The 25,642-nt window shown below is 35.8% G+C and overlaps 2 protein-coding genes across 6 annotated transcripts in view; one reads left to right on the top strand and one right to left on the bottom strand.

Moving 5' to 3' along the window:
* LOC127861608 (uncharacterized) overlaps nt 1-25,642 on the top strand; it is a 92,710-nt gene that overhangs the window by 9,609 nt on the left and 57,459 nt on the right. The window lies entirely within an intron of this gene.
* Nucleotides 2,436-9,462, bottom strand: LOC127861606 (uncharacterized). 5 transcript variants are annotated; one of them, XM_052400246.1, is made up of 4 exons: nt 9,351-9,462; nt 8,463-8,741; nt 7,097-7,209; nt 2,436-6,715 (listed from the first exon to the last, which is right to left on the bottom strand). In XM_052400246.1, the coding sequence occupies exons 2-4, from the start codon at nt 8,659-8,661 to the stop codon at nt 4,400-4,402; spliced, it is 2,628 nt and encodes an 875-aa protein (XP_052256206.1). In that variant the 5' UTR covers nt 8,662-8,741; nt 9,351-9,462; the 3' UTR covers nt 2,436-4,399. The 5 variants fall into 5 exon arrangements, with proteins under 5 accessions (XP_052256206.1, XP_052256204.1, XP_052256208.1 ...); XM_052400244.1 differs by having other exon boundaries at nt 8,463-8,772; nt 9,351-9,381; XM_052400248.1 differs by lacking the exon at nt 9,351-9,462 and adding an exon at nt 9,054-9,341.

Below are 25,642 nucleotides of genomic sequence, written 5' to 3'. Positions count from 1 at the left end.
GACTGGCTCGGTCTTTTACATAGGTCGCCATTTTGAAGAATGTTTACATGGTATGATAACTTAGACGAGCTGCTTCGCAACATCGTCAAAAAGGCGTTCGTCAAATGAAGGCCTGTTTGTTGAATTGTGGTCAATAGGGTGAGCTAATGGTAAACTAAAGCTCGAGAAAACACTCAATCCAAACAAGTGCAGTTACTAATAAAACAATCTTATATTGTATTGTCTCTCTTAAATGGGAAATGAACTTGCGAATGTTATGACAACTAAAAGAATACTACAGACCCAATGGCGACTCTAGTACTTTTAAGCCATGGGCCTGTTTTCACGAACCCATCCTTTTTCCCGTTCTATACGTTTTATTTTTCTCTTACATAGGTATGTGGAAGTCGACGGCATCCCTCTCCGCTAAAAATCCTTACTTGAAGTAAAGAAAAATAGACTGGGACACACGAAATAAAAATTGAAATTCATTTAGTACGCATACATTTATAAACACACCCTGTTTTTTTGCCACTATTTAAATATTGTTCTAACCAAAAGTAGGATTAGGTGTGAAAAATACTATGAAAGACTCAACGTTAAAGCAATTTAAGAGCATTAAGACTGTTGTATCAGCTACTCTTGATTAAGTTTTAGTATTAAGTCGAAGAGGTGGTTGATGACTACGGGCCATGGTATATTTAACTCGTACGGGTGCACTTCGGGTTGCGAATTTCCAGTGTGTCTAAGCCGTTTTGTAAAGCGTTCTAACTAAATCATGGTAAGGTAACAGGTAAGATGCGACATTTCGATACTTTTTGTATTATTCATATAATATATGATGTGACTTGTCCGCGTTGAAGCTCGGGTATTTTCATGACGAATAATTATGCGAATATGTGGCGATGTTGAGAATGTCATTTTTGAATAATGTATTCATCGCACGCACAAGACGATGTAATTTATTCCACTGAATATGTAAAGCAGTCGCTATAGATTAAATTACGCCGTATTTTGATCAAATATCAACACTTACGATGCTTTGTTCGTGATAAAAGTAAAATACGATACAACCCGGGGACAAAATAACAAACGTATATACTAGGTTATACGGTGTTATAGTATACAAACTGTAGAACACCTGTCAATTTGGGTCATGTGCAAAAACATCAAGGTATTAATTGCATTAAACCAACGAATAACAAGCAACCAGGAAGTCAAAATAAGACCATAGGTATAAACAACGGGGCATACAAAACTATGTTATCATTTCACTGCAAATATTTGTTTGGACAAGTTTCAGCTTTTACACATGTATTTTGATGAAAAATATTTGTGAAATACTTTATCACCTTATACAAATCAGACAGTGTGATTCGGTTCGTTCGTGCATTTGCACCAATCTCGTTTGGTTAAAGTCCGAAGCCTTTTTCTTGGATATACTTTTTCATTGACTAACACTGTCATTATTTTAAGTACACTAATGCAGTGAACAATGCCTATCTATTGAATTCCGGTGTGTCATATACTTGTTGTCAATTGGACAATTGCTATTTGCAAAACGCCGATATGGCAATGAAACCATATTTTTCGTTACAAAATACCGCTTGGAAGTATAAAAGAAGTAATGACAGCTTTAATGATTACGCATGGTAATATTTGATTCCCGATCTGAACCTTTGATATCGATCTTTTGTATATTCCCCAATTTCAAACTTCCGTATTTCTGAACGAAAAGAGATTACTGTCGAACATTTGTGATAGGCTACATTGTCTTTTTGCATTAACAGATGATAACAGTTGACCTATTTTTAAAAGGGAAGTGAATAATTGTTAAAAAAATCGTAAAAGGTACATGTATATTGTGAAAATGTTTTGTAAAATCGTCCTGTTTGAGTAACTTATGTTGGTGGATCCGATTGATACATACGATAGACGGATTGCTATCACGGAATGTAATATTCAACACAGCAGGTCAAACTAAATCGAAACGCTCATACCAATTGTTTTGTTTCAACCTATTTATTTTAGCTCGATTGCATCGAAAGCCTCAGGCTTAGAGAAATTCTCGAGTCCGTTCCCTGACCTTAAACCAGTACTTGTAGTCTTTGGGGAAGATCTAGAGAACGCTTCCCGAGTGTGGATCAAACCCGTGACCTCCCGATCGCTAGGCGAACTCACTCCGTGTCGCAATGGTGTAGTGGGTATGGTGTCCGCCTAGCGAAATGGAGGTCATGGGTTCGATCCCCACTGTGGGAGCGTTTAAGGTTTCTCCCATAGACACCGAGTACTGGTTCTAGTCCCAGGAAACGGACTCGAGAGCGTTTGAAATAAGCCATAGGCGTTCTGTGCATCGAGCTAAAATAAATAGGTTTAAACTACAAACAACACTCCTATCTTTTATTCATTCACAATAGCGTTATAAGATTGAAAAAAATAAAACAACACCAAACACATGAGATATAAATGACATAATGTAAATCCAACATGAGAAACAGAAACAACAATCGATAAAGTGCAAGAACAAGCGAAATAATATTAATAACACATGCAAGGCGATAATATTACACGACATGTTCACCATTGGTTTGTACACTATATATTATTTATTAGTTATATTGTACTTTTGAGAGGTTTCCATTTCTTTTCTCTCCTGCCATTATTTATTATGAAATTAATACATGCATTTCTTTGGAGAAAATGTATTTTTAACATTTAAATTTCTGTTAAAAATCCTGTTAATCAATTTCATTGTTTGCAATACTGTTTTCCACAGTCGCCTTCTGGCGTGACTGAAATGGTTTGTTTCTAATATTTCATTTTAAGCCAATACCGAAGATGTGCAAACAAACCAATCAAACAACAATGTCAGACAATTCGGAAGACGGACATTTATTGAAAAAACATTCACCCTACTGTATGTTTGTTCACTTTGAGTTTGAAAAAGTGTTGGAATGAAGTGATGATAAAACCCCACCAACTTCGTACTGAACATAAAATAATGATAACATCAACATAAATCACTATATCGATAACTTGTTGATCATATATCTAAATGATTTCAATACAATAATTTATACCGCACATCTATCTTTATAAGTGTTGTAGTATGAACAGGTGAAAATATATGGACCGTGGCCTGTGAAAAAACAGTGTAATGCATGTGCGTAAAGAGTCGTCCCAGATTATCCTGTGCGGAATTCACAGGCTAATCAGAGACGACACTTTCCGCGTTTTATTGTATTTTTCGTTTTAAGAAAGTATCTTCTTAGCAAAAATCCTGCTTAGGCGGAAAGTGTCTTCCCTGATTAGCATGTGCGGACTGCACAGTCTAATTTGGGACGACACTTAACGCACATGCAGTAAGCCCCCTTTTCGCAGAGCACGACCCATATTGTTTCATATTGTCTCATCATGTGTATTATTATTTTTAATGATTATGCGGACTCTCTTTGACTGACAAAAACATTTCTTGAACAATGATAAAAATGGCAAAAGTTTTACAATAAAATAATATGGCAGCAACACTGTCATGTAGAAACATTAAACTGTTAAAACAATTTTAACAATGACACTTTATCAATTTATTAACCTAATATTTTAAGCATGATTATTATGCTTTGTGTTGTTTACTTTGTGTGAACTTTGACGATCATGATAATTCCTATTTGTAATTTCTCTTAGTTTCTACTGATTTGTACTTGAATATTTGCGCTCAAAAAGCTCATCCGAAAACCACTCCGCCTTTCAGACGTTAACGTTTGATTCTGTTCTTTTATCGCTATTTAGTGATGTATGTATTTACCAAATATACAAAGTAACAGAGTCACAAACGATGTTTGCAATTATCCATTTGGATTGATTGTTATAAAAAAACAAACCGATACTGACGATACTTCATTTTGTCCTGTTTTTGTTCCTATTGCATATTTGACTTTTGAATAGAAATGAAAAATGTCAATTTATAAATATAGCACTTTAAGACAATCGTACTCCACCTTCTCTGTGAAATGAGCCTAAATTAACATACTCAGCAATTTCATTATTATATTCAGCTTTTGAAACGAATTCATTTGCAATATCACAGCTACTTCCTCTGGCAGTAGACTCTGCAGTAATAAGCAAAGCTGATTTTGGAACGTCGTATATTAGACTGTCCGACAGGCTCTCTCTGTTTAATAAGTGTTCAGTTACTGACCTTGGTTTCTTTGGTGCATCGTATAATACACAGTCAGATTCACGTTCACTCTTTATGAAGTCTTCTGTCACGGACATTGAAGCATTTGAAGCGTAGTATAATTCAGTGACAGACCCCGATGATTTTCGAGCGTCGATTACTTGGCCGTCAGATTCAGTGTTACTGTTAATGAACGCTTTAGTCTCAGTCACATACCGGGATGACTTTGGAGCGTCGTATAATTCAGAAATAGACGTTGAAAACTTTTCGCGCGTCGTATATTTCGCCGTCAGATTCACTTTTAATGTCTATACGCTTCTCTGTCATAGACCTTGTAGACTTTGGGGCGTCATATATTTGACTGTCAGATTCAGAGTTTAAGTTTAGGAACTCTGTCTCATTCACAGATCTTGAAGACTTTGGAGCGTCGTATAACTCAGAGATAGGCCCTGAATACTTTGGCGCTACGCATGTTTGACTGTCAGATTCACTTTTAATTTTTATTAAGTTTTCAGTCACATTCCTTGTAGACTTTGGCGCGTCGTATATTTCACCGTCAGATTCAGTGTCATTGTTTATGAACTCTTCAGTCACAAATCTTGAAGACTTTGGGGAGTCGTATAATTCAGTGATAGACCTTGAAGACTTTGATGCGTCGTGTGTTTGCCAGTCGGATTCCATTTTAAAGTTAATGAAGTTTTTAGTCACAGACTTCGTAAACTTTGGAGCGTCGTATACTTGACCCTCGGATTCAAAGTCACTCTTTATTAAGTCTTCTGGCAAAGATCTTAACGACGGTGGTACGTCGTATATTTGACAATCAGATTCACATTTATTGTTTAATACTTCAGCCACATGCCTTGAATACTTTGGAGCGGCATATAGTTGATCATCGGAGATATATGCCGCCTCTTTTTCAAACACGTCGTCGTTCTTTTCTTCCGTAGCCACAGCACTGTAATCGGAATTAACATAATTACTACGATCATGACGATATTGTTTTCGAATACAAACGCTGCTGTTTATTTGGTTGCTTGCTTGCCTAAGCTCTTCTATATCATCCGGGTTTTCATAATCACCAACTGGGCCTTGACCATTTTTCAAAGCCTTTACATCGTCAGGTGCTACATAGTCACCACTTGACCCTTGGGCAAGTTTCAACGCTTCTACGTCATCAGTGTCTACATAATCACCAGTTGCTTCATAATCACCATGCGTCTTAACCATTTTTAATGATTTATCTTCGTCAGTTTCTTCATAATCACCAGCTTGCCCTTGAAGATGTTGTAATTGCGCTACATACTCTGATTCTTCAACGTCATCATTATCTTTGCTATTCTGGGGACTACACATTCCGTCCATTGGCATGTACAGACAATCTTCCATCCCGTCATCATTTGAATGTTCATTATTTTTATGATCATAATTGTTATGAGTATTAGATTCATGGCTTTTTGGAAGCTTCGTAAATCCTTCGATGTCTTGTCTACTTAATGGTGATAAATATAGTGATTCATCACCGCATTTATCATCATCGTCATATGAAACGCGTCTTCTCATTTGCATGTTTGGGTTATAGCTTAAACCTAAATGTGATTTTACCAGTTCATCATTGATCTTGCTATTGTCATGACCGTGACGGAACGAGTCTTGGGACACAGTGTGCCTCATCATTTTCGAGCTATCTTTACTTTGTTGCGTATGGTCTGCAATTTTAAATTCGCAGGAAAGATCACGTTCAACCAGTTCGTACACATCATCCTCTGTTATTTCATCACTTTCACTTTTTGACTTTCGAGGATCGATGTGATTCGTTGTTGCGATGGGCGTACTGTCAAAGCGTTGTTTACGCGGCTTGGAACTGGTTTTAGGTGAATTATTTGTGACCCATGTGGGATCTGGCTCATACACATTATCTAAATGAGAAGGAATTGTTACAGAAAAATGGCATATCGTGCTTATTTTAGGGTCAATAGTGTAAAGTTTCGAAGTAATAACTGCCTCATAGGAGCATCCTTGGAAATGGTTGAAAATGAACCCCGCCTTGCCAATATCTGATGCAAAAGTGGTTAGTTTCGCATGAATGTCTTTTAATTTTTCTTTTGGTATCAACAAGACTGTATGATCCTTTTCGTTATTCGTATAGGCGATGAAGAAATCTATATCATCAACTGTTTTTACTCGAACCTGACCCGCAAGAATTGTTTTCAACTTTTTGAATTCCATAGGATCATTTGATGCAACATCATTTTCGTCTATTTCATCAAATGTCACCACCGTCGAGTGTCTCAGATTGTCACCATTGATATACTGTTCTAAGGTCATGCGTTTTACGGGGACAAGAATATAGGCTTCCAACGGAGTGACGTCTTTCGCAATGTATTTGTTGCCTTTGATGTCCTGAAACACGGCTTTAACTAATTTGTTTTCGTGGTCCTTTTCCATTGAGGCCACAGCAAGAATAGTTTTAGAAGGGACATATACGGCTGCATGGTCCCCGTCGTTAAGTAGCAAGGCGTTTTCTCTGAGAACTACCGAACATACTCCTCCTACGGGAATCTGAATGATACACACAACAATATATATAATACAAATACATATAATAGAAGTCGAACTTTTATACGAAATAATTTTTCAGTATTTCGTTTCTTGTTTCTATTTAAACATGATTCGTGGCCTGAGGTAAAGGTTTTAAAATGGGAAAGATAGTTTTAAAGTATTTCAAATCAGTTGGTTTTTATCCTTAGAAGACAGATAGAGATTGAAATGGGTTATTGCAAATTGTTGTGAGGTTGTGAGGATGAACTTGGACAAAACGCATCTTACGTGAAGTTGTGGGTTTCTTTTTAATGAGTTTCTATTGAGCGAATTTTCATACATGCAATCTTTTTGTTAGGAACGACGCGTCTAAATACATGCACTTAGAGTACTCTTGCTCACCTCCTCAATTGATGAAATAGCTTTGCGACATTTCTTCAGTAGTCCATGGAATTGAATAGGAATACAGAACTGCACACCTTCATATTGCTTTCGTTCAATCAGCAATGATGGGTCTGGAATATAGAGGAAATGCTATTTTTGTATAACAAAGAATACGGTTATAATCTTTAAACAGAATATGTTGAGAATAAATATTATGTAGATGATGATGAAAATGATGATGATGATTTTTGATGATGCTATTGATTTTTTGATAAGTATGATGTTGTTATTGTAGTGGTGGTGTTGATGGTTGTGGTGATGGTATTTCTTTTGACCTTGCAGTCAAGGATAATCCATGAAAGTGCAAGCACTTATTTCCAATGAGGTCCTTTGGTGTTGCTCACTAGACAGCAAGCAGAAGAGACAGTATTGGTATAAAAGGAATCCGGGTGCGATACCCTAGCTCTTTACTTGCTCAGTATATATCACCGATATACCCGAGAATTACCTGGGTTTCATGCCAGTATATCTCTAGTTCGGTGGGAAAAGCATTCCTGAAATTTCCAGTGCCCCGGCCCGGAATTGAACCGGGGACCTCTGGAATGGTAGACCAGAGTGTTACCACTCGACCACCGCACCACCCATGGTGGTGGTGTTGATAAAGAAGACGACAACGATGTTGCTGCTGATGATGATGATGACGATGAAAATGATGATGATTATGAAAATGATGATTATGAGGAGGAGAGGAAGGATAGTGGCGATGACAACTTTTTTTATGATGATTGTGATGATGATAGTGATGATGATGGTGGTGGTCTTGATGAAGTTGGTGATGATATGATTTACGTAGTATCGTCGTTTAAGAGAAATTCAACGTAATGAATGATACGCACATGTCTCCATAAATTAAAGAATGTCGGTGGATGATTCGCTTATAATTATTAAGATACACGTAAATCGACGTGCACTACAATACATGTTTTTTTTAAGGTTTAGCATGTTATTTTTATACAATTGTTTAACACTCAAAATTTCGAAAATATTGATAAACAGCGTTTTAGTACTACCGGTAATTCAACACATCTAATTGGCTCATCAAAATAGTGATACAAATGTTCAGACGATTTTTTTTATTGGATTGCTGTAATTCAAAAAGTATCTTTGATAAACTAAAAAATGTAACTTTGTATTGTTTTCTATGATCTGACCATGCCAAAAGCTGACTATTTATAAATGACAAATGACAAAGCACAACAATGATAACAACAACAACTGATGAAAAGAGAGTAAAACACAAACACAAGCAACTATACTTAAACCTTAAGTCTGCAACTAAAACTGAAAGAGCGTTTCGCACTGAGCGAAACTTTTAAGCACCAACCGGTTATAAAAGGATCCGGCACCACTTCTATCCGCACGAAACGTATTGTCTTGCAGACTTTTTCCTCAATATACACCTGTCTTGCTGACACACCACTGCCGGCTAAGAACGATGCGATGAAAGGCGACCGCACGTGTTTGTCGTGCAAAATTCGGTCTAGCATTCGGTGTTCTTTGTGCTTAAACAATCTTGAAAACATGTTTACTTTTTTGGGGTATAACACAAGCAAAATGCGAATTCCATCTCTTCTAATCGAACCTTCTTCACGTGTGCTATGAGCTACCAGATGGTACTTTAATTGTGTCTTGTTCTGAGAAAACTGGGCATAATGCATGTGTGTAAAGTGTCGTCCCTGATTAGCCTGTGCAGACACTTTCCGCTTAAACTAGATTTTCGGTAAAAAGGGACTTCCTTTAAACGGAAAATACCATTTAAGCGGAAAGTGTCGTCCCTGATTAGCCTGTGCGGACTGCACAGGCTAATCTGGGACGAAACGTTACGCACATGCATTATGACCAGCTTTCACAGAGCAAGACACAATTTGTTAATGTTTTAACTAACAGTAGTTTCTATCTTAGAAATATTCGGTACGTTTTAAAACCACATAATAATCCTCTCCGTTCGTTTTCACAGTCACGAATCACGAATTAAACATAACACCATATTTCAAATCGATATTCATCGACGTATTTCTTATTCAATTGTTTTTGCTGGTAAATCTTTAGTTGAAATTTAATGCAAAACGATGCACGTTAAATGTCCAATGCTAGCTAGATACAATTACCCAATCTACAATAATTGCACACACGAATATGCTCCTAAATTCGTATCGGCTCATAAATCGTATCACTTCACGTTGAAGAACCTTTAATATTTTATCGGGCTTACCGTCTTATGCGACGCACACTTCTGTTTTGCATTTACTGTAGACATCAGTCGCAATGAACTCTTTTCACTATCTGAATTCAACTGCTTATTTTTTGCGCACACGATAAGGTAAGTTTATTTCTCTCTCTGCTCCAGATACGGTCACGATTGGAGGACGTATTCTTCCTTGTTACATATTCCTCATTGAAAATATATGTTTCAAACAAATCGTATCTTATTTAAAATTGCAACACATTGCTGAAGTCATCTTTGCTATTTTAAACAATAAGTCATTAAATTGTAACGGATGTAGTAATTGAACCGTATTATATTATAATTTTATATTGTTAAATGCGTTTTATATAGTAAAAAAGTGATCGTTCATGTTGTTATAAAATATAGTCACACACCCTATATGTGACTGAATATCATAGTTGTAGATGTAAATGTTTATTTGGTTATGTAAAAATGTGTTGCCATTTACATTTTCTGAAACAGCTTAATCATTTTATTTATTGGCGAACCAGATATATTACCATGTTAATTAGTTACGGAAGAACAACAACCTTTCATATTTTAATTTTGTCTTCATTTAATTAAATAGTTCTCACATTATTCAAAGTGAATTGTTTATAAGTCTTTTTTGAAGGTAGCTAGTGACTCGTCGATAACAAAAGGTAAAATATGCGGAGTGACGAACGAATCTCGGTCTTCCATGGCTATCTTCAGGAGATGAAATCAGCTTTATATTAGTTTACCTTGATCAACATTTCATTTTACAATTATAAGTAGAATGTTTAAATGACATTTAAGTTTAGCTCAAACCAATTAATTTAAGCTCCTATGCATTGAACGCTGTAGGCTTGAGTGACACATATGATTCCAAATAAGGCCCGTACAGATTCAAATGTGACAAATAAAACATGAATAGTTATTTTTTTCAAGTCATTTATGTTTCGACTGAATTGTGACTAACATTATATGTACCGGTAATTAATCCTTAACAGTTCTATTCGGAACGAATTTTGAAGGTTCTGATAAGTCAAAATGCTCTGAATGCTTTAATTTGTTTACATGACCATTCGGCAATATCAAACACACGTTATTGAACATACCGCACAGGCTAATTAGAGATGACATTTAAAGCTTGTATGTTTTTTTTTCCCGTTTAAACAAAGTAGCTACTAAACAAAAATCCAGTCTAGGCCGAAAGTATCGACTATGATAAGCCTGTGCCTGACTGCACAGGATAATATAGGACACCACTTTATGCACATTCATTAAGCACGGTTTTCAAAGAGCGCGGCTAATATATGAGTCGCGTTCTGAGAAAACTGGGCATAATGCATTTGCGTTAAGTGTCGTCCCAGATTAGCCTGTGCAGTCCGCACAGGCTAATGAGGGACGACACTTTCCGCTTTTATGACATTTTTCGTTTAAATGAAGTCTCTTCTTCGCAAAAATCCAATTAATCGTAAAGTGTCGTCCCGTGCGGACTGCACAGGCTAATCTGGAACGACACTTTACGCACATGCATTATGCCCAGTTTTCTCAGAACAAGACTCATATAATCACGAAGGTTTAGAGGCATAGATTATTAATAAATCACTCGTACTTCGTCATTAACAAGCCGCCTTTGTTCCTATAATATACAAAGTTGTGTTTTATACGATATCTCTATATGTTTAGTATTCTTTGGATTGGTGTTTGTGTAAAGCTTCCTTTATGTCGTTGCGTATTTTCAATGTATTCATATATGATCATTGTTTAAGTTCGACAACTCTTCCAAGAAAATGTAACTTGCTAAAATGGAAGGATGCAATATTTGTCGACCTTTACAATTCATACAAAAATAAATAGATTACGCACTTATACGTGGCCCTAATTCAAATGTCAATCTTACAAAATATCCCGATGGTTTAATAATGTTTTGATAACATGCATCATTGTGTCATTTGTCTATGTGACCACATGTTCTTGTAATATTACGAAGGAATGTGATGTTTGTTAAAACGCGACTTTACAAGGACCAACAGTAGTCCAGTACCTTTTCTCCGCCGATTAAAACAAAATGAATATATAACTTTCAATAAAAAACACGTTAGTGTTTTTGTTACGTTTATTATTAAACATCATATAACGAAAACACGATCCAGCTCTTGCTTCAAACTGTTACATATATGTGTCTTGTTCTGATAAAACTGGGCATAATGCATATGCGTTAATTGTCGTCCAAAATTTGCCTGTGCAGTCCGCACAGGCTAATCAGGGACGACACTTTCCGCTTAAACTAGATTTTTGGTAAAAAGGGACTTCATTTAAACGAAAAAGTACCATTGAAGCGGAAAGTGTCGTCCCTGATAAGCCTGTGTGGACTACGCAGGCTAATCTGGGACGACACTTTACGCACATGCATTTTGCTCAATTTTCACAGAACAAGACACATATACTAACCATATTATCATAGACGGAAAGTATACATGTTAAGCTGAATTCGTCAGTATGGTCTATGCATTAATTAAAATTCTTTGAGACTAAAACATGTCTTGTCAAGTGAAGCTATAATTGTATTATGTCTTACAAGGTCAGTGCATGTACCAGAAATGTTTCCTGTTGGGACAGGGGGAATGTAATAGGTTTTATTTACGACAGCGATCCAAATAAAATTCGACGTTTTTTTTCAAACATGGCAAATACATAGTTTAACAATCACAAACAATATAGGAGACGGTCTTCGTTACTTATGAAACTAGCAATTAAGTTATAGTTTGTCAATTTGTATAATTTTCATTTGTGCATTTGTTCATTTTCATGAACACAATTAAGATTTGATAATTATAATGAATATTTAATTCTAATGGTTTAATTTAATGTAATGCGATTGAAATTTTGTGTAATCAACTGAAACATGCAATATGCACTGTTTAAAGTTTACGTCTATTATCTAGATTACTAAATTTCAGATCGCAAAATGTTTGTTGACACAATTTTTGCTCTGAGGAAATGTGGGATTTAAAGTGATAAACTTTGCAAAATGGATATCAATTTTTGAACTGTGAGTAGATGAGCCAGTTATCCACACGATATGTGAATATTAACTTGTTTTTTTCTACAGAAAACGCTGTTTTTGAGTAAAAAAAAAGTTTTCCTGTGTTTAAAATGCTGATAAAGAGGACATTTTCACCAGAAATCGCTCACATTTTCCGCGTGGATTTGTCAGTGTGATCAGTGCTCGTCAGTGCTTTAAGCGGTTTATAAGTTTCCCGTTAACCATTGATATGCTTTAGCGCTCATTTAAGTGACTATTGGCTATTGACTATCAACAAAAGTACAGTATTTCTTCACGCACGGATTGAGCGCTGACAGTGCGGTAGTGTTTAACAAAATGGGGATTACTACAGAAGCCTGGCGGGCGAGGATCGGAAGCTTTTCACAGCCAGCCGCTAAAACAAAATCAAACTTTAAAGGGGCCTTTTCACAGATTTTGGCATTTTTTAACTTATTCATTAAATGCTTTATATCGATAAATGTAAACATTGGATCGTAAAAGCTCCAGTAAAAAATCAAGAATAAAATTAAAAAAAGGAAAAGAACATTGCCCGGACAAGGTTTCGAACCAGTGACACCTTGAGTCCTGCCAGAGTCCTGAAGTAAAAACGCTTTAACCTACTGAGCTATTCCGCCGAGTACACATACTTGATGTATTTTATACCTTATATAAGCAATCTTCGTAGTTTCACAAAATTTAACGACAAAAACAGAACTCTCCAAATTATTAAATCGTTTCGCGTTGCAACGCTTTATAATTTTTAGGTTTTAAAATCGTCAAAAGATGCATATAATGGCTATATTAGACCATGGTAAATGTTCAGTATTACTGTTTCCTCACAAATATCATAACTAAAACGAAAATTTACGAATCTGAAACAACTTTTTTCAATTTTGTCAATTTACCAAAGCGTGAAAAGATCCCTTTAAGACGCTTCAAATCACACACGTATCGCTGTTTATACATATAGCACTGTTTTTGCTCTTAGCGGCGCAGTGCATTGAGATGAACCCAGGCCCAGGCCCTGATCTGCGCGAAAGATTACCGCGCCAGAAGCCTCTTGGTAGAAGCTCGAACCGCGATGATACATCCGTCAGTGGAAAGACTAACGTGGTTGACTCATCAAAAGACACCAGAGTCCGACCCGATCGTGAATGACTAACTACTGTGCGTACTTCACAGCAGCCGGGGCCGTCAGATCGAGACCGCGCCACAAATCAGCTATCCCTAAACAACTGGCTCACTAAAGAAAGTCAGCAAACGAACGACGGCGACGATGATGGTTGTTCACTATTTTCCAACCAATCTGACACCGAGGGCGATACGATCAACGTAAGTAGTGGTAAACTAGGCTTCTGGCTCATCTCGATTTTTAACCATGAATATGGTTGAATTTTATTTTAACCATGAATATGGTTGAATTTTATTTTAACCATCTTGTGGTTGAATTTTATTTTAACCATCTTGTGGTTGAATTTTATTTTAACCATCTTGTGGTTGAATTTTATTTTAACCATCTTGTGGTTGAATTTTATTTTAACCATCTTGTGGTTGATTTTTATTTTAACCATCTTGTGGTTGAATAAGGTTTTAACCATCTTGTGGTTGAATTTGGTTGTAACCATCTTGTGGTTGAATTAGGTTTTCACCATTTTGTGGTTGAATTTGGTTTTAACCATCTCGTGGTTGAATTTGGTTTTAACCATCTTGTGGTTGAATTTGGTTTAAACCATCTTCTGGTTGAATTTGGTTTTAACCATCTTGTGGTTGAATTTGGTTTTAACCATCTTGTGGTTGAATTTTATTTTTAATCACGTTTATGCAATTATGGTCATTCATGATTGATTTAACCACGTTATGGTTGAAACCAAATTAAAGCCACAACTGAACCATGAATCGCGAAATACATGAAAATTCAATTTTCTTATTATCGTGACGGGGCGGCTGGAGGACTTTTGACCGTTTAGGCCTATGCAAAATATTCTCCTTTTATATGTTTAATTTCAAAGTCTTGGTCAACAATGTCGTTTGGTTTGATCATTCCGAGTAAGAATGCCGTGGTAATCTTGAAAAGATATTATTTATTCCAGTTCCACAGAAAGGTCAAGCTTTCCCTAAGATATTCGCCTTTTGACTTTCGACCTTGAAGAAACGTTTCTTCAACCCAAGGAGTAACATTCTGTTTAAGCCATATCTCCGTAAACTCTGACAACTCAGGGTCGCAGTTGGATTTTTTAACCATCTGCTGTTGAAAGTTATACAGAGTTAAGATTCTCCCCCAGTTAAGATCTGGTAGCATCTCATTCGCAATTAGTACAAATACTGTTTTGCATACCGGAACGGAATTAACCACATCAAAGATAGCCTTGTTGTACTTGTTATTCTGTATCTTTAAAAGACCTTTTTGTAAATAAGTATTCATGGTTTGTTTTGTATATCATATTTTTTAATATTTAACCATAACGATCACGAGGCTCTTGACAGGATAGGTTGCACGGTACGACGGGTTGGGAAGTTTTATATTACAAAAAAAATTGAATTGACTTAAGTATTTTTTTCCTATATATAAAATGAATAACACAACAGTACAAGAGTTGATTCAACGGCGTATTCAGCAAATTGAAAATCCACCACCACAAGATGAGCATCTAAATACAGTTTTACAAAACTTAAAATTTGCACACACAAAATTTAATTGCATAAAATTCAAAAGTCATAAACCTGTTAAAAATAGTTGGCTTTATGATCATCATGTTATGAATTTAGTAGATTATAAAAAGGATTAGGGTTAATTTCCATACCCAAATTGGGTTTGAAAATGACTATTACAAGTCTATTAGGCTTTTATTGTCAACCCATGAATTAAACGATTCGGGATAACCGAGCCACTTGACTAACGACTTGTTTCCGCTTTTTTGAATAACTTTTTCAATACTATATACTTCTTGACTTGTCTTTTGTAGTTCTTGTTCATAAAACGTACCCTGTATTTCCTCACCATTATAATCAGTGATTTTATACGTTGGTGGATCCGTATATTGAACTTGTGACACTGTAAACACTTCCTCAGTCCATCTAGGCGTATATCCTTTTTTCAAATATTCCCTTTTTCTTAGTGATTCTCACCTTATCACCGACTTCAAATATTGGCTTGCCGTACTTTTGAGGGTGTTTGAAGTACAAATTTAACCAAACATAGCTTTCGTTTTTTTATCACTAGCATCAACAGGTGTCAGTTTGATTGATGAATGCTTTGTGTTGTTATAATCATTTACCGTTTCATCTAAGACATCGATATATTTTCTGGTAGAGTTGGCTGAAACATATTTGAACATCTTTTCCTTCATTGTTCTGTTCCACCGCTCTACCACGGAACTTTTCTCTTCGTTTTCTGTGGAATACAACTCGACTCCCAACGCCATTACATTTTTATTGTAGAACTCTTTTCCTTTATCGACCCACAACTTTTGGGGTTGCTTTTCCTAAAATATTTTGTGAAATGCTTCTGCTACCTCAACTCCGGTTTTACTCTTTAATGGAACAATCCATCCATATTTTGAAAATACATCTCTAATTGTTAGCAAGTATTTTACACCATTATTAAACTTAGCAAAAGCTTGCATTTCTACTAAATCAGCAGCCGATATTTTATTAATGCCATGGGCAACGACAATTCTTTTTCTAAAAATTTTTACAACGGGTCTATGCAGTTCGTCTGCGAGCTGATCAGTCCATTTTAGTTCTTTAGCCACGACTTTTTTTCCCCTTATAACCTAACCCAAACGTTGCCTTGGTAGATATTATTGGCTTTATTATACTACGCTCAATTCTTTCACGGATCGTTAGGTCTTTAATAGCATCCATTTGTTCAAGCATAATTTAATCAGCTGCATTTCTACTTGCTGTATCTGGAAAGTGTTGGTAAGCTAAATCATGATGGTAGACAGCATTATCAACTCGATCAACTGGTTTACTCCAGTCTTTATAAGCACCAGTTGAAGTTAATCGTTCGTTTAAATTAGTTCCAGGTCCTGCAAAGTTCATTCCTGGAATATGCATTTCACCGGGAAATTTAGCCCACGGAAGCTTTACTTTACTAGTTACCGAATTTAACGACGAAACCAAGTCTCTTCCAGTTTTAGTATGCATTTTTACAAACTGTGTTTTAACACAACCGCAAACGACGCACTTTCCGCGAAGCATTGCTTTATTGTTTTTACTTACAACATTTTGCACATCAACTGTTTCAGTTTTGCTTTTGCACTTTACGCAATACATTTTTAAATGAAAAAATAATTTATATATAAAATGGAAGTTACAGATCTTTCATGGAATGATGATATTGCAAAAAGATGCAACAGTAGACTTTTACCGAGATCAATACGAGGTCTTATTATTGGAAAAAGCGGATGCGGAAAAACTATACTATTGTTAAACCTTTTACTTCGACCAGAATGGTTAGACTACAACAACTTGCAAGTTTTTGGCAAGTCTCTATTTCAGCCGGAGTACAGAATTATTAAGAAAGCGTTTGAAGAAAAGCTGCCTAAAGAAGAGATTCTGAAATTGTTCGCCGAACAAGACTATACTATAATAGAGAATGACGTTTCACCAGCTCTTTTAGTTGATTTAATTGCTAAACGTTTAGATAACCCAGCTGATATTGAATGTAATTTTTTTGATACGTCTGATGATGTACCTGATCCTAGAGACTTGAGTAGCTCTAAAAAGAATTTAATGATTTTTGACGACCTTTAGTTGGAAAAACAAAACAAATGTGAAACTTATTACATAAGAGGACGCCGCAGCAATATAGACTGCTTTTATCTCGCACAAAACTACTTTAAACTTCCAAGACGAACAATACGTGAAAATGCAAACTTTATGTGTTTGTTCCCACAGGACATAAAATATTAATCACATCTACAACGAACACTTTTCAACAGATATGTCAAAAGAAGAGTTTAGAAATTTTTGTAAAGTAGCCTGAGACCGTCCTAATGGATTTGCTGTTATAGATCTTACTAGTGAAAAGAATAATGGTAAGTATAGATCAGGATTTGACTACTCGTACATACTTCACTAATTGAAAAAAACTTTTTTCTTAATAAAAATGGAAAGTGTTCTTGAATTTTGTTTAGAAAAAATAAAACAAGTTAGGATTTATACAGGTCCGAAAAATTCTTTTCACATTATATCGAAAGGTAATAGCTCTCGAATTTGTACTTTTTTATGTCCAACAATTCAACTAGATGTAGACAAAAAATACGAAATGGCCTTAGTTAATTTGGAGACCTACTATTCATTTCCAAATATAGTCTCTTTAAACAATAATTTTCGCTATAGTCCTGACAACGGAGTAAATTGGGTTGATATAAATATTCCCGAAGGTTCATACGAAGCTGATGATATTAACGATTACGTCCAACGAATAATGATGTTAAATGGGCATTACAACTCTGTCTCGGACGAGTACGCAGTAACGCTAGAGTAAAACGACAGCACACTTAAAACAGTACTAAAAATTGCACCAAATTATAAAATAGGCCTGACACCTGCAAACTCTATCAGAACGGTATTGGTGTTTAATGCAGAAGTATACGCATCAGGATATCACGAGTCAGAAAATATTGTAAATATATTAGGTATTAGTAGCTTGAGAGTAACTTGTGATATAATTAACTCATCATATGTTAATAATTCGACTGACAACGTTATCTATAGTTTTTTTCCATCAGTCGGACCCGGGTATAAAATTATGGAAACACCAGTTAATTTGGTTTATTTACCTGTTAATTTATCGACAATTTCGTCAATTGAGACAAAACTCACTGATCAAAACGGGAAACTTGTAAATTTGCGTGGTGAAGATCTTTCGATAAGATTTCATATAAGAGAAAAGTAAAAATAAATTAAGTCCTATATAAAATGAGTCGTTACGAGAATGTAAAAGTAAATATTAGCGAAGGTCAGAGGGAAAAAATAAAAAGCTATTCAAGCAGGAGAGGCAGTGGCTATCCGTTTATCACATAAGGATATATCCGGAGAAGATGTGTTAGCCCTCACTCAAGCACAGATCAACAAAATAACAAAATCGTACCAAAGTGGAAAAGGAGTGACGATTAAAATGTCAAAAACACAATTAGAACACAACGCAAAAGTTGAAAGGGGATTTATTGGAGCTATTTTGCCGATGTTGGCAACCGCGGGTAAATTTCTGATGTCAAGCGTTTTACCAGGACTTGCAACCGGCTTACTAACCGGCGTAGGAGCCGCAGCCGGTAGTAAAGTTGTTAAGAAATTTTAGTGGATCAGGTGTTATGTATTTAAAGAAAAACGGAAGAGGTTGTAAAGTAACACAAGCAGGTAAAGGATTGTATTTAGCTCCGTGGAAGAAAGGTAGTTCGTTAGGAGAGGGGCTGTATCTTAAATCTGGAAAAGGAATGTACATGAGAACGGAAACAGAATTGCTACAAGGACCGAATTCACCATTTGGCAGTATTCCAATATTAGGGATGCTTCTATAAAAAATATTTACATATATAAAAATGCAAAGATATAGGATGCCAATTCACAAGTTTATCCACAAGTCTAAACGATCACCACCAGCGTCAGTTAAATGGTTGCCACACGAGAATCTTGCACATCCTGCAGAACCACTGTATGGTAAGTGGAACATTTTTGCGCAACAATCGCTGACTATTCAACCAAAAGCAGCACTAACTATTGCATTAGGAATAGGTGTACGGCTTTTTCAAGGTGTTTGTTTGGTATCGCTCAGACAAAGTTTAAAAGAAAAGAGATGTAGTTTACAAGATGGAACTATTGCTGAATCTGTTAACGACATAATTGTTACAATTCAAAACAACTCAGAAGTTGCAGTAAATATTTATGAAGGCGAATCTTTATGTTTTGTTACACCTCAGTCGTTTTAAAATTTTTTTTTTTAAATATAAAAATGGAGTACAAAGATTCTAAATGTAACGCATACGATACGTATGCTAGTGACGCTAAACTATATCCATCTCTACCACCAGTTGTCGTTCCGTCGGCTCCCGAACTGATAAGAGTCGAAGGAAGTGCTCAGCCATACAGACTTCAAAAGATTAACGAAATTCAGAAAGAAATTGCCGCAGAAAGAGACAAGCGTGTAAAATTGTCTAAAAAGTATCACAGAGCCGTGAGAATTGTAGCAGGATTAGACAACGCTCTTGTTGTTTCTTCAATGGTTTTAGGTGCAACGGGGATAGGAGTATTAAGCACAATCATTGTAGCGCCAGTTGCAATAACAATGGAAGGTGCTGCCTTAGGTTTAGTACTATTGTCTATCGTTGGAGGTCAAACTAATAAAAAGCTATCATTGATAGCTGAAAAACACGAAAAAATTAAAACACTCGCAGATGCAAAGTTGAGTACAATAAGTGATCTTATATCAAAGGCGTTAGCAGACGATCAAATTTCTGATGAATACTAAATGATTCTAAGTGAGCTAGATAAATTCAATCAAATGAAAGAGGAAATAAGATCTAAAATACGAGTAGGTATAGACAAGGAAACAAAACAGTCTCTTATTGCAAAAGGACGTGAAGATGCAATTTTATCGTTTCAAAACATGTTTAGTAAAAAAAGACGAACACCTCTCAATCAACGTATAACGTCTAAAATCACGTTGAAAATTACGTTTAAAATCACGTCAAAAATCACGTCTTAAATCACGTCTCAAATCACGTTGAAAATTACGTCTAAAATCATGTTGAAAATTACGCTTAAAATCACGTCAAAAATCACGTCTTAAATCACGTCTCAAATCACGTTGAAAATTTCGTCAATAATCACGTCAAAAATCACGTCCAAAATCACGTCTAAAAACATTTTTAATTCTATTTAAAAATGTCGTTTTTAAAGCTAACAGATCCGGAAAAAAGGAACTCCATGGTGCATGAGTATCTTATGTTAAGAAATAAAATTCGTCAAGACTCTTTATCTGAAAAGCTAGGAGACATTGATCAACACAGAGAACTAACAAAACTTTACAAACCTATCACCGATTCGCAAAGAAAGTTTAAAGAAGCAACGTCAAGTGCAATACAAGCACTGCCAGCAGCATTAGCAGCGTCAACACCTAATTCCATTACTTTCCCTCAATACCCAAGCATACAAGCAGAAGAGGATAAAAGACCGAAAGAAACATTAAAAGAACTAGGTTCAATAGCAACTGAATACTTGAGATCGATGGCAGGCAAACAATTAACCGATAAAACATTTGGACTGTATGATAAAGGTGGCGCTTTTTATATCGGAGATTCAGAGGTTAAACTATCTGGAGATGATATAATTGTTGGAGAAACTAAATATAATGGAACCCTAGGACTTTGGGAGCTAATAACATCGAAATATCCTGATTCCGAAAAATATACTTCACAAGACATTGAATTCCTACACAACAATTTTACTAAACACCAATGCTATTGTGAATCCTGACACGGGAAAGGTTAAATCAAATTCTGGAGAAAAGTACAGAAAAATTATTAAACCAATTTATGAAGCATATTTAAAACCTAAAAAGACACAAAAAATAAGTTCATTATTCAAGAAGAAAGGAGAAGGAAAAGCGTTAATGCCTTCTGATCCAAACAGACTCGTTGAAATGCTTACATTACGAGTTAATAGTTATAATGCAGGTAATACTGGAGTAAAAAATGAAATCATAGACATAGCAGATGAGACAAGCGGTAATAGACAAAGAATATTATAAAAAATTAATGTTACGCATTTAAAAAATGATTGTTAAACGAAGGTATATAAAAACACACGTTATCGGCGGTTCTGGAATGTTTGATACCGTCTCAAATTTCTTTAAGCGAATGGTAGGATCAACGGCTGCGAAAACTGCTGCAAATGTCGCAAAAACGGTGGCATCAAAAGTGAGTAGCGCATCGAAAACAGAAATAGGTAAAACGGCTATCGAAGTCGGAAAATCGGTTGTAAAAGAAGTTGGTTTAAAAGCTATTGATGTTGGAAAAGATGTAGCTATAGCCAAAGCTAAAGCTTTGATTGATGTATATAATGCACCAAAATATCGCGAAATAACGCAAGAATCGAGGGACGCGTTAGCGTCTCTCAAAAATAAGGGTTCTAATAAAGCAACAAACATTAACAACTTGATTGCGGGTTCCGGCGTCGGGGTGAAGAGAGGTACTGCAAGGGCAAACGCAATATCAATTCAAGATCTTGTAAAAAGGTTGAACACAGGATCCGGTCTTCGTCTGGCTTAAGAATTTTTTTCTTTTATAATTAAAATAGCAACAATGTCGAGCGAAATATTAAATTTTACGGAAGCTGCACCTATTGACGAATCCATTGAAAAATATGAGTTTAAGGCGTATGAGCCTGTAAATGGTACGAATTTAAATTCATCAGGTACCATAACTATCGATATCGGGTTGTATGATGTATTTGTTCATCCTGCGGAATCGTACCTACTCATTAAAGGTAGACAAACTAAAGTTAATGGGAATGCATACGCAGACGATGATGTAGTATCGTTAACAAACAATGGGCTTATGCATTTGTTTTCAAATATAACGTATAAGCTATCCGATCTACAAGTAGAATCGTTGAATCATCCTGGACAGGCTACGATCATAATTGGAATGCTCAAGTATCCGGATGGTTTTTCAAAAGCGCAAGGACTCAATCAGCTTTGGACTAAAGATACGGCGGCAACAGCTCATTTGGAAAATAACACAGGCTTTGCTATCAGGCAGGCATACCTTATTAAGAAGCCTAACCCCAAGGGAAAATTCTCGTTCGTTGTTCCGCTGAAACACATTTTCGGCTTTTGCGATGACTATGACAAGATTGTGTATGGATTTAAACATACGCTCGCACTTGTTAGAAAAACTGACAACGATGCCATCTTTAAACACAATGACGAAGATGAGGGTAAAGTAAGCCTTGATAAAATGTCATGGTTTATGCCTCATATTTTGCCTGCAGATATGGAAAAATTTCAGCTGTACAAATCCATTCAGGCAAAGGTAACAGTACCCGTCGCTTTCAGTTCTAGACATTGTGAAAGTATTACAGTTCCACAATCTACGTCGTTCAACTGGAGACTAAGTGTTAGAACACCAACCGAAAAACCGGGATATTTTGGTAGGATTCCATACTGATCGCAGAAATAATCAAACAAGAAATACATCGATATTCGATCATTGCAATCTAAATAACATATATGTTACTGTTAACAATCAACGATACCCTGAGGCTGATTACAACGTATCTTTTCCGAACCAAAAGTTCTCACGAGCTTACTATGAAGCGGCTAGATTTAGCGAAAAGTTTTATGGAATGGATCCGCTTATAACACAGAGTAACATTACTCCGGCGGATTTCAAAGACCTGTTTCCTATGGTGTTTGATGTCAGCAAACAAAGTGAGCGGTTAAAATATGCATCGGTAGAGATGCAAATCCAAGCAACATTCCACCAGAATGTGCTAGCGGGAACAGAAGCGTACGCAGTTGTTATTTCCGACCAAATGATAAAATTTACCTCTGACGGATCTAAAATGTATATAGTGATGAAAAAGAAAAATTGAATTGACTTAAGTAATTTATTTTTTTTATATTAAAAATGAGATACACGAAGGAAACGCTTATTAACATGTTAAAGAATATCAACATTACTGCAACGACTAATCAGAGTATAATGGAGTTAATGTTGATTGCAAAGGAGAACGGATTAAATTGGAATCGAAAGGATATTGTTATTCCAGAACCTAATGCCGATCAAAAAAGACCGCGAGGTAGACCTAGACAGTTTTCGCCAAGAGTAATTGTTAAATTAACGAATATTGAAACTGGAGAGGAAACAACCTATAATTCAAAATACCAAGCAATAAAAGCGCTTGGTTGTAATATAAAAAAGAAAGACAACGGACAAATGGTATATGGAATGAGGTATGAGGTAACGTTTTTATAAGCAAAACATATGCTTATAAAAAATGAATTGACTTAAGTATTTTTTTTCCTATATATAAAATAAATACCAAAACTGTAAAAGAGTTGAAAAAAAGACGCAAAAGATCAAGGTTTGCGCAGATATTCGCGGCTTACAAAGCATAAGCTGATTTCGTTGCTAAGCGGCAATGCAGTGCCGGCTGTTAGCAATACACTTCTCGACAATCCTGTTCCATTTATTGAAGTACCTGTTTTACAGCCTGTTAAGGCTACAAAGCCTGTTAAGGCTAAAAAGCCTAGTATGATAAAGAGAGCGATACAAAGTAGCTTTGATTGGATTCTTAATCATACGCCAAAGCCTGTAAAGAAAGCGATAAACAAAAAGGTGGACGCTCTTAAATCGCAAGTCGAATTTATTTATAATAAATATTATTGTAGAATTGTAGAAAGCAAATCCTCAATAAGAGGTTTTGCGAAGCAATACGTTGTTGATGGAGTTGAAGGAACTGATGCAATGACATTCTTAAAGTGGTGCAAGTCAGAAATTGTAAATTTCCTAAGCAACACTCGTCAAATAAAAATGAATCTAGTGCTCGTGTGTGAAATGGAGCGAGTAGATATAAAAAGTGGAGAAGTAATTAAAGACGATGTGCCGTATATATCAAAAACTGAATTAGTATTGGGGGGAACTGATGTAAACGAATTGTACAATAAAGCATCAGACAAGATTTTGGAATCCATTTCCATGTTTCAAATGAAGGGAAGCAATTGGAGACTAAAGTCCGTCATTAGACTGGAAGTTAACACCGTAACGTATAAGCCATTAAAAGGTAAATCATACATTCCATTGCCGGGTAAGTTGGCTGCTAAAAGGCAATTATTAACATGAAGAATGAAGATAACGAATGTTTCAAATGGTGCGTCACGAGAGCATTAAATCCAGGTTTTGAAAATTCCGAAAGAATAACCGAACAATTAAAAGAACAAGCAAAGTTGCTTCATTGGGATGGTATTGAGTTTCCAGTTGCAGTGAATGAAAATGTTATAAGTAAATTTGAAAGAAACAACTTGAGCATCAATATATTCGGTTATGATTCTAAAGAAAATGATATTTACCCACTAATTATCAGTAAAAACGAAAGTGAAAAGGTGATTGATTTGTTGTTGATTTCAGATGGAAAAACAAAGCATTATTGTTGGATAAGAAACTTTTACAAGTAAGCATCGGGACGAACTGAAACCGGTCACAATAAAATGTATTATTGTAAAAGGTGCTTAACAGGACATCGAACAGTTGAGGGTCTTCAAAGACACAAAGAATATTGTTCATTACACAGCACACAAAAATAGTAATGCCAGCAGAGGGAACCGCAGGGTATTTTAAGCATTACTGTAGATCAATGAGGGTTCCTTTTGTGATATATGCAGACTGAATCGTTTATCGAGCCTATAAGTTCTTGTAAACCAAATCCAGCGACGTCGTTTAAACACAAGTTCCAGAAGAATACGCCAAGCGCGTTTTGCTATCACGTAGTATGCTCTGATGGCTCATTGTATAGTCAAAGGCCTGTAGTGTATTCAGCTAAGAATCAAACAGATGATGTCGCGCAATTATTTGTTAACTCTGTTGAACAAACCACTAAGGATATTTACAATAAGTTCAAATTTTCCGAGGAAAATGATATTCACGAAAGATGATAAAACTGAATACGATGCTGCAACCACATGTCATATATGCGACGGTGCTGAAGGCGAGTTCCGATTAGAAGGCAACAATGATAGCTATACAAAGGTTCGAGATCATTGTCACTTGACTGGAAAGTTTAGAGGAGCATCACATTCAAAGTGTAATTTAGGGTGTACAATTCCTAAATTTATTCCTGTATTACTACACAATCTTTCTGGATATGACAGTCATCTATTTATTAAAAAGTTAAGTAATGGAGGACAAATTAGCTGCATTCCAAATAACGAGGAGAGGTATATTTCGTTCTGTAAGAAGATTGTTGTTGACACGTATACAAACAAAAAAGGAAAGGAAACACCTATTTATCATGAAATAAGGTTTATCGATAGCTATAGGTTTATGCAATCGAGTTTGGATGCTTTATCAGGAAATCTTACCGATGATCAGTTTCGTGAATTGGCTAAGGTCTATAGCGGTGATGAGTTTACACTCTTGAAACAAAAGGGAATCTTTCCATATGATTATGTGAGTTCTGTTGAAAAACTCGAAGAAACATCACTACCCCCAAAGGAAGCATTCTACTCAATGCTCACGGGTAAAGCTATTAGTAATGA

This window comes from Dreissena polymorpha, chromosome 16, assembly GCF_020536995.1.
Source record: "Dreissena polymorpha isolate Duluth1 chromosome 16, UMN_Dpol_1.0, whole genome shotgun sequence".
In the NCBI taxonomy this organism is placed as follows: domain Eukaryota; kingdom Metazoa; phylum Mollusca; class Bivalvia; order Myida; family Dreissenidae; genus Dreissena; species Dreissena polymorpha.
Note: the sequence above shows the minus strand (reverse complement) of the source record. Positions and strands in the feature narration are given on the sequence as shown.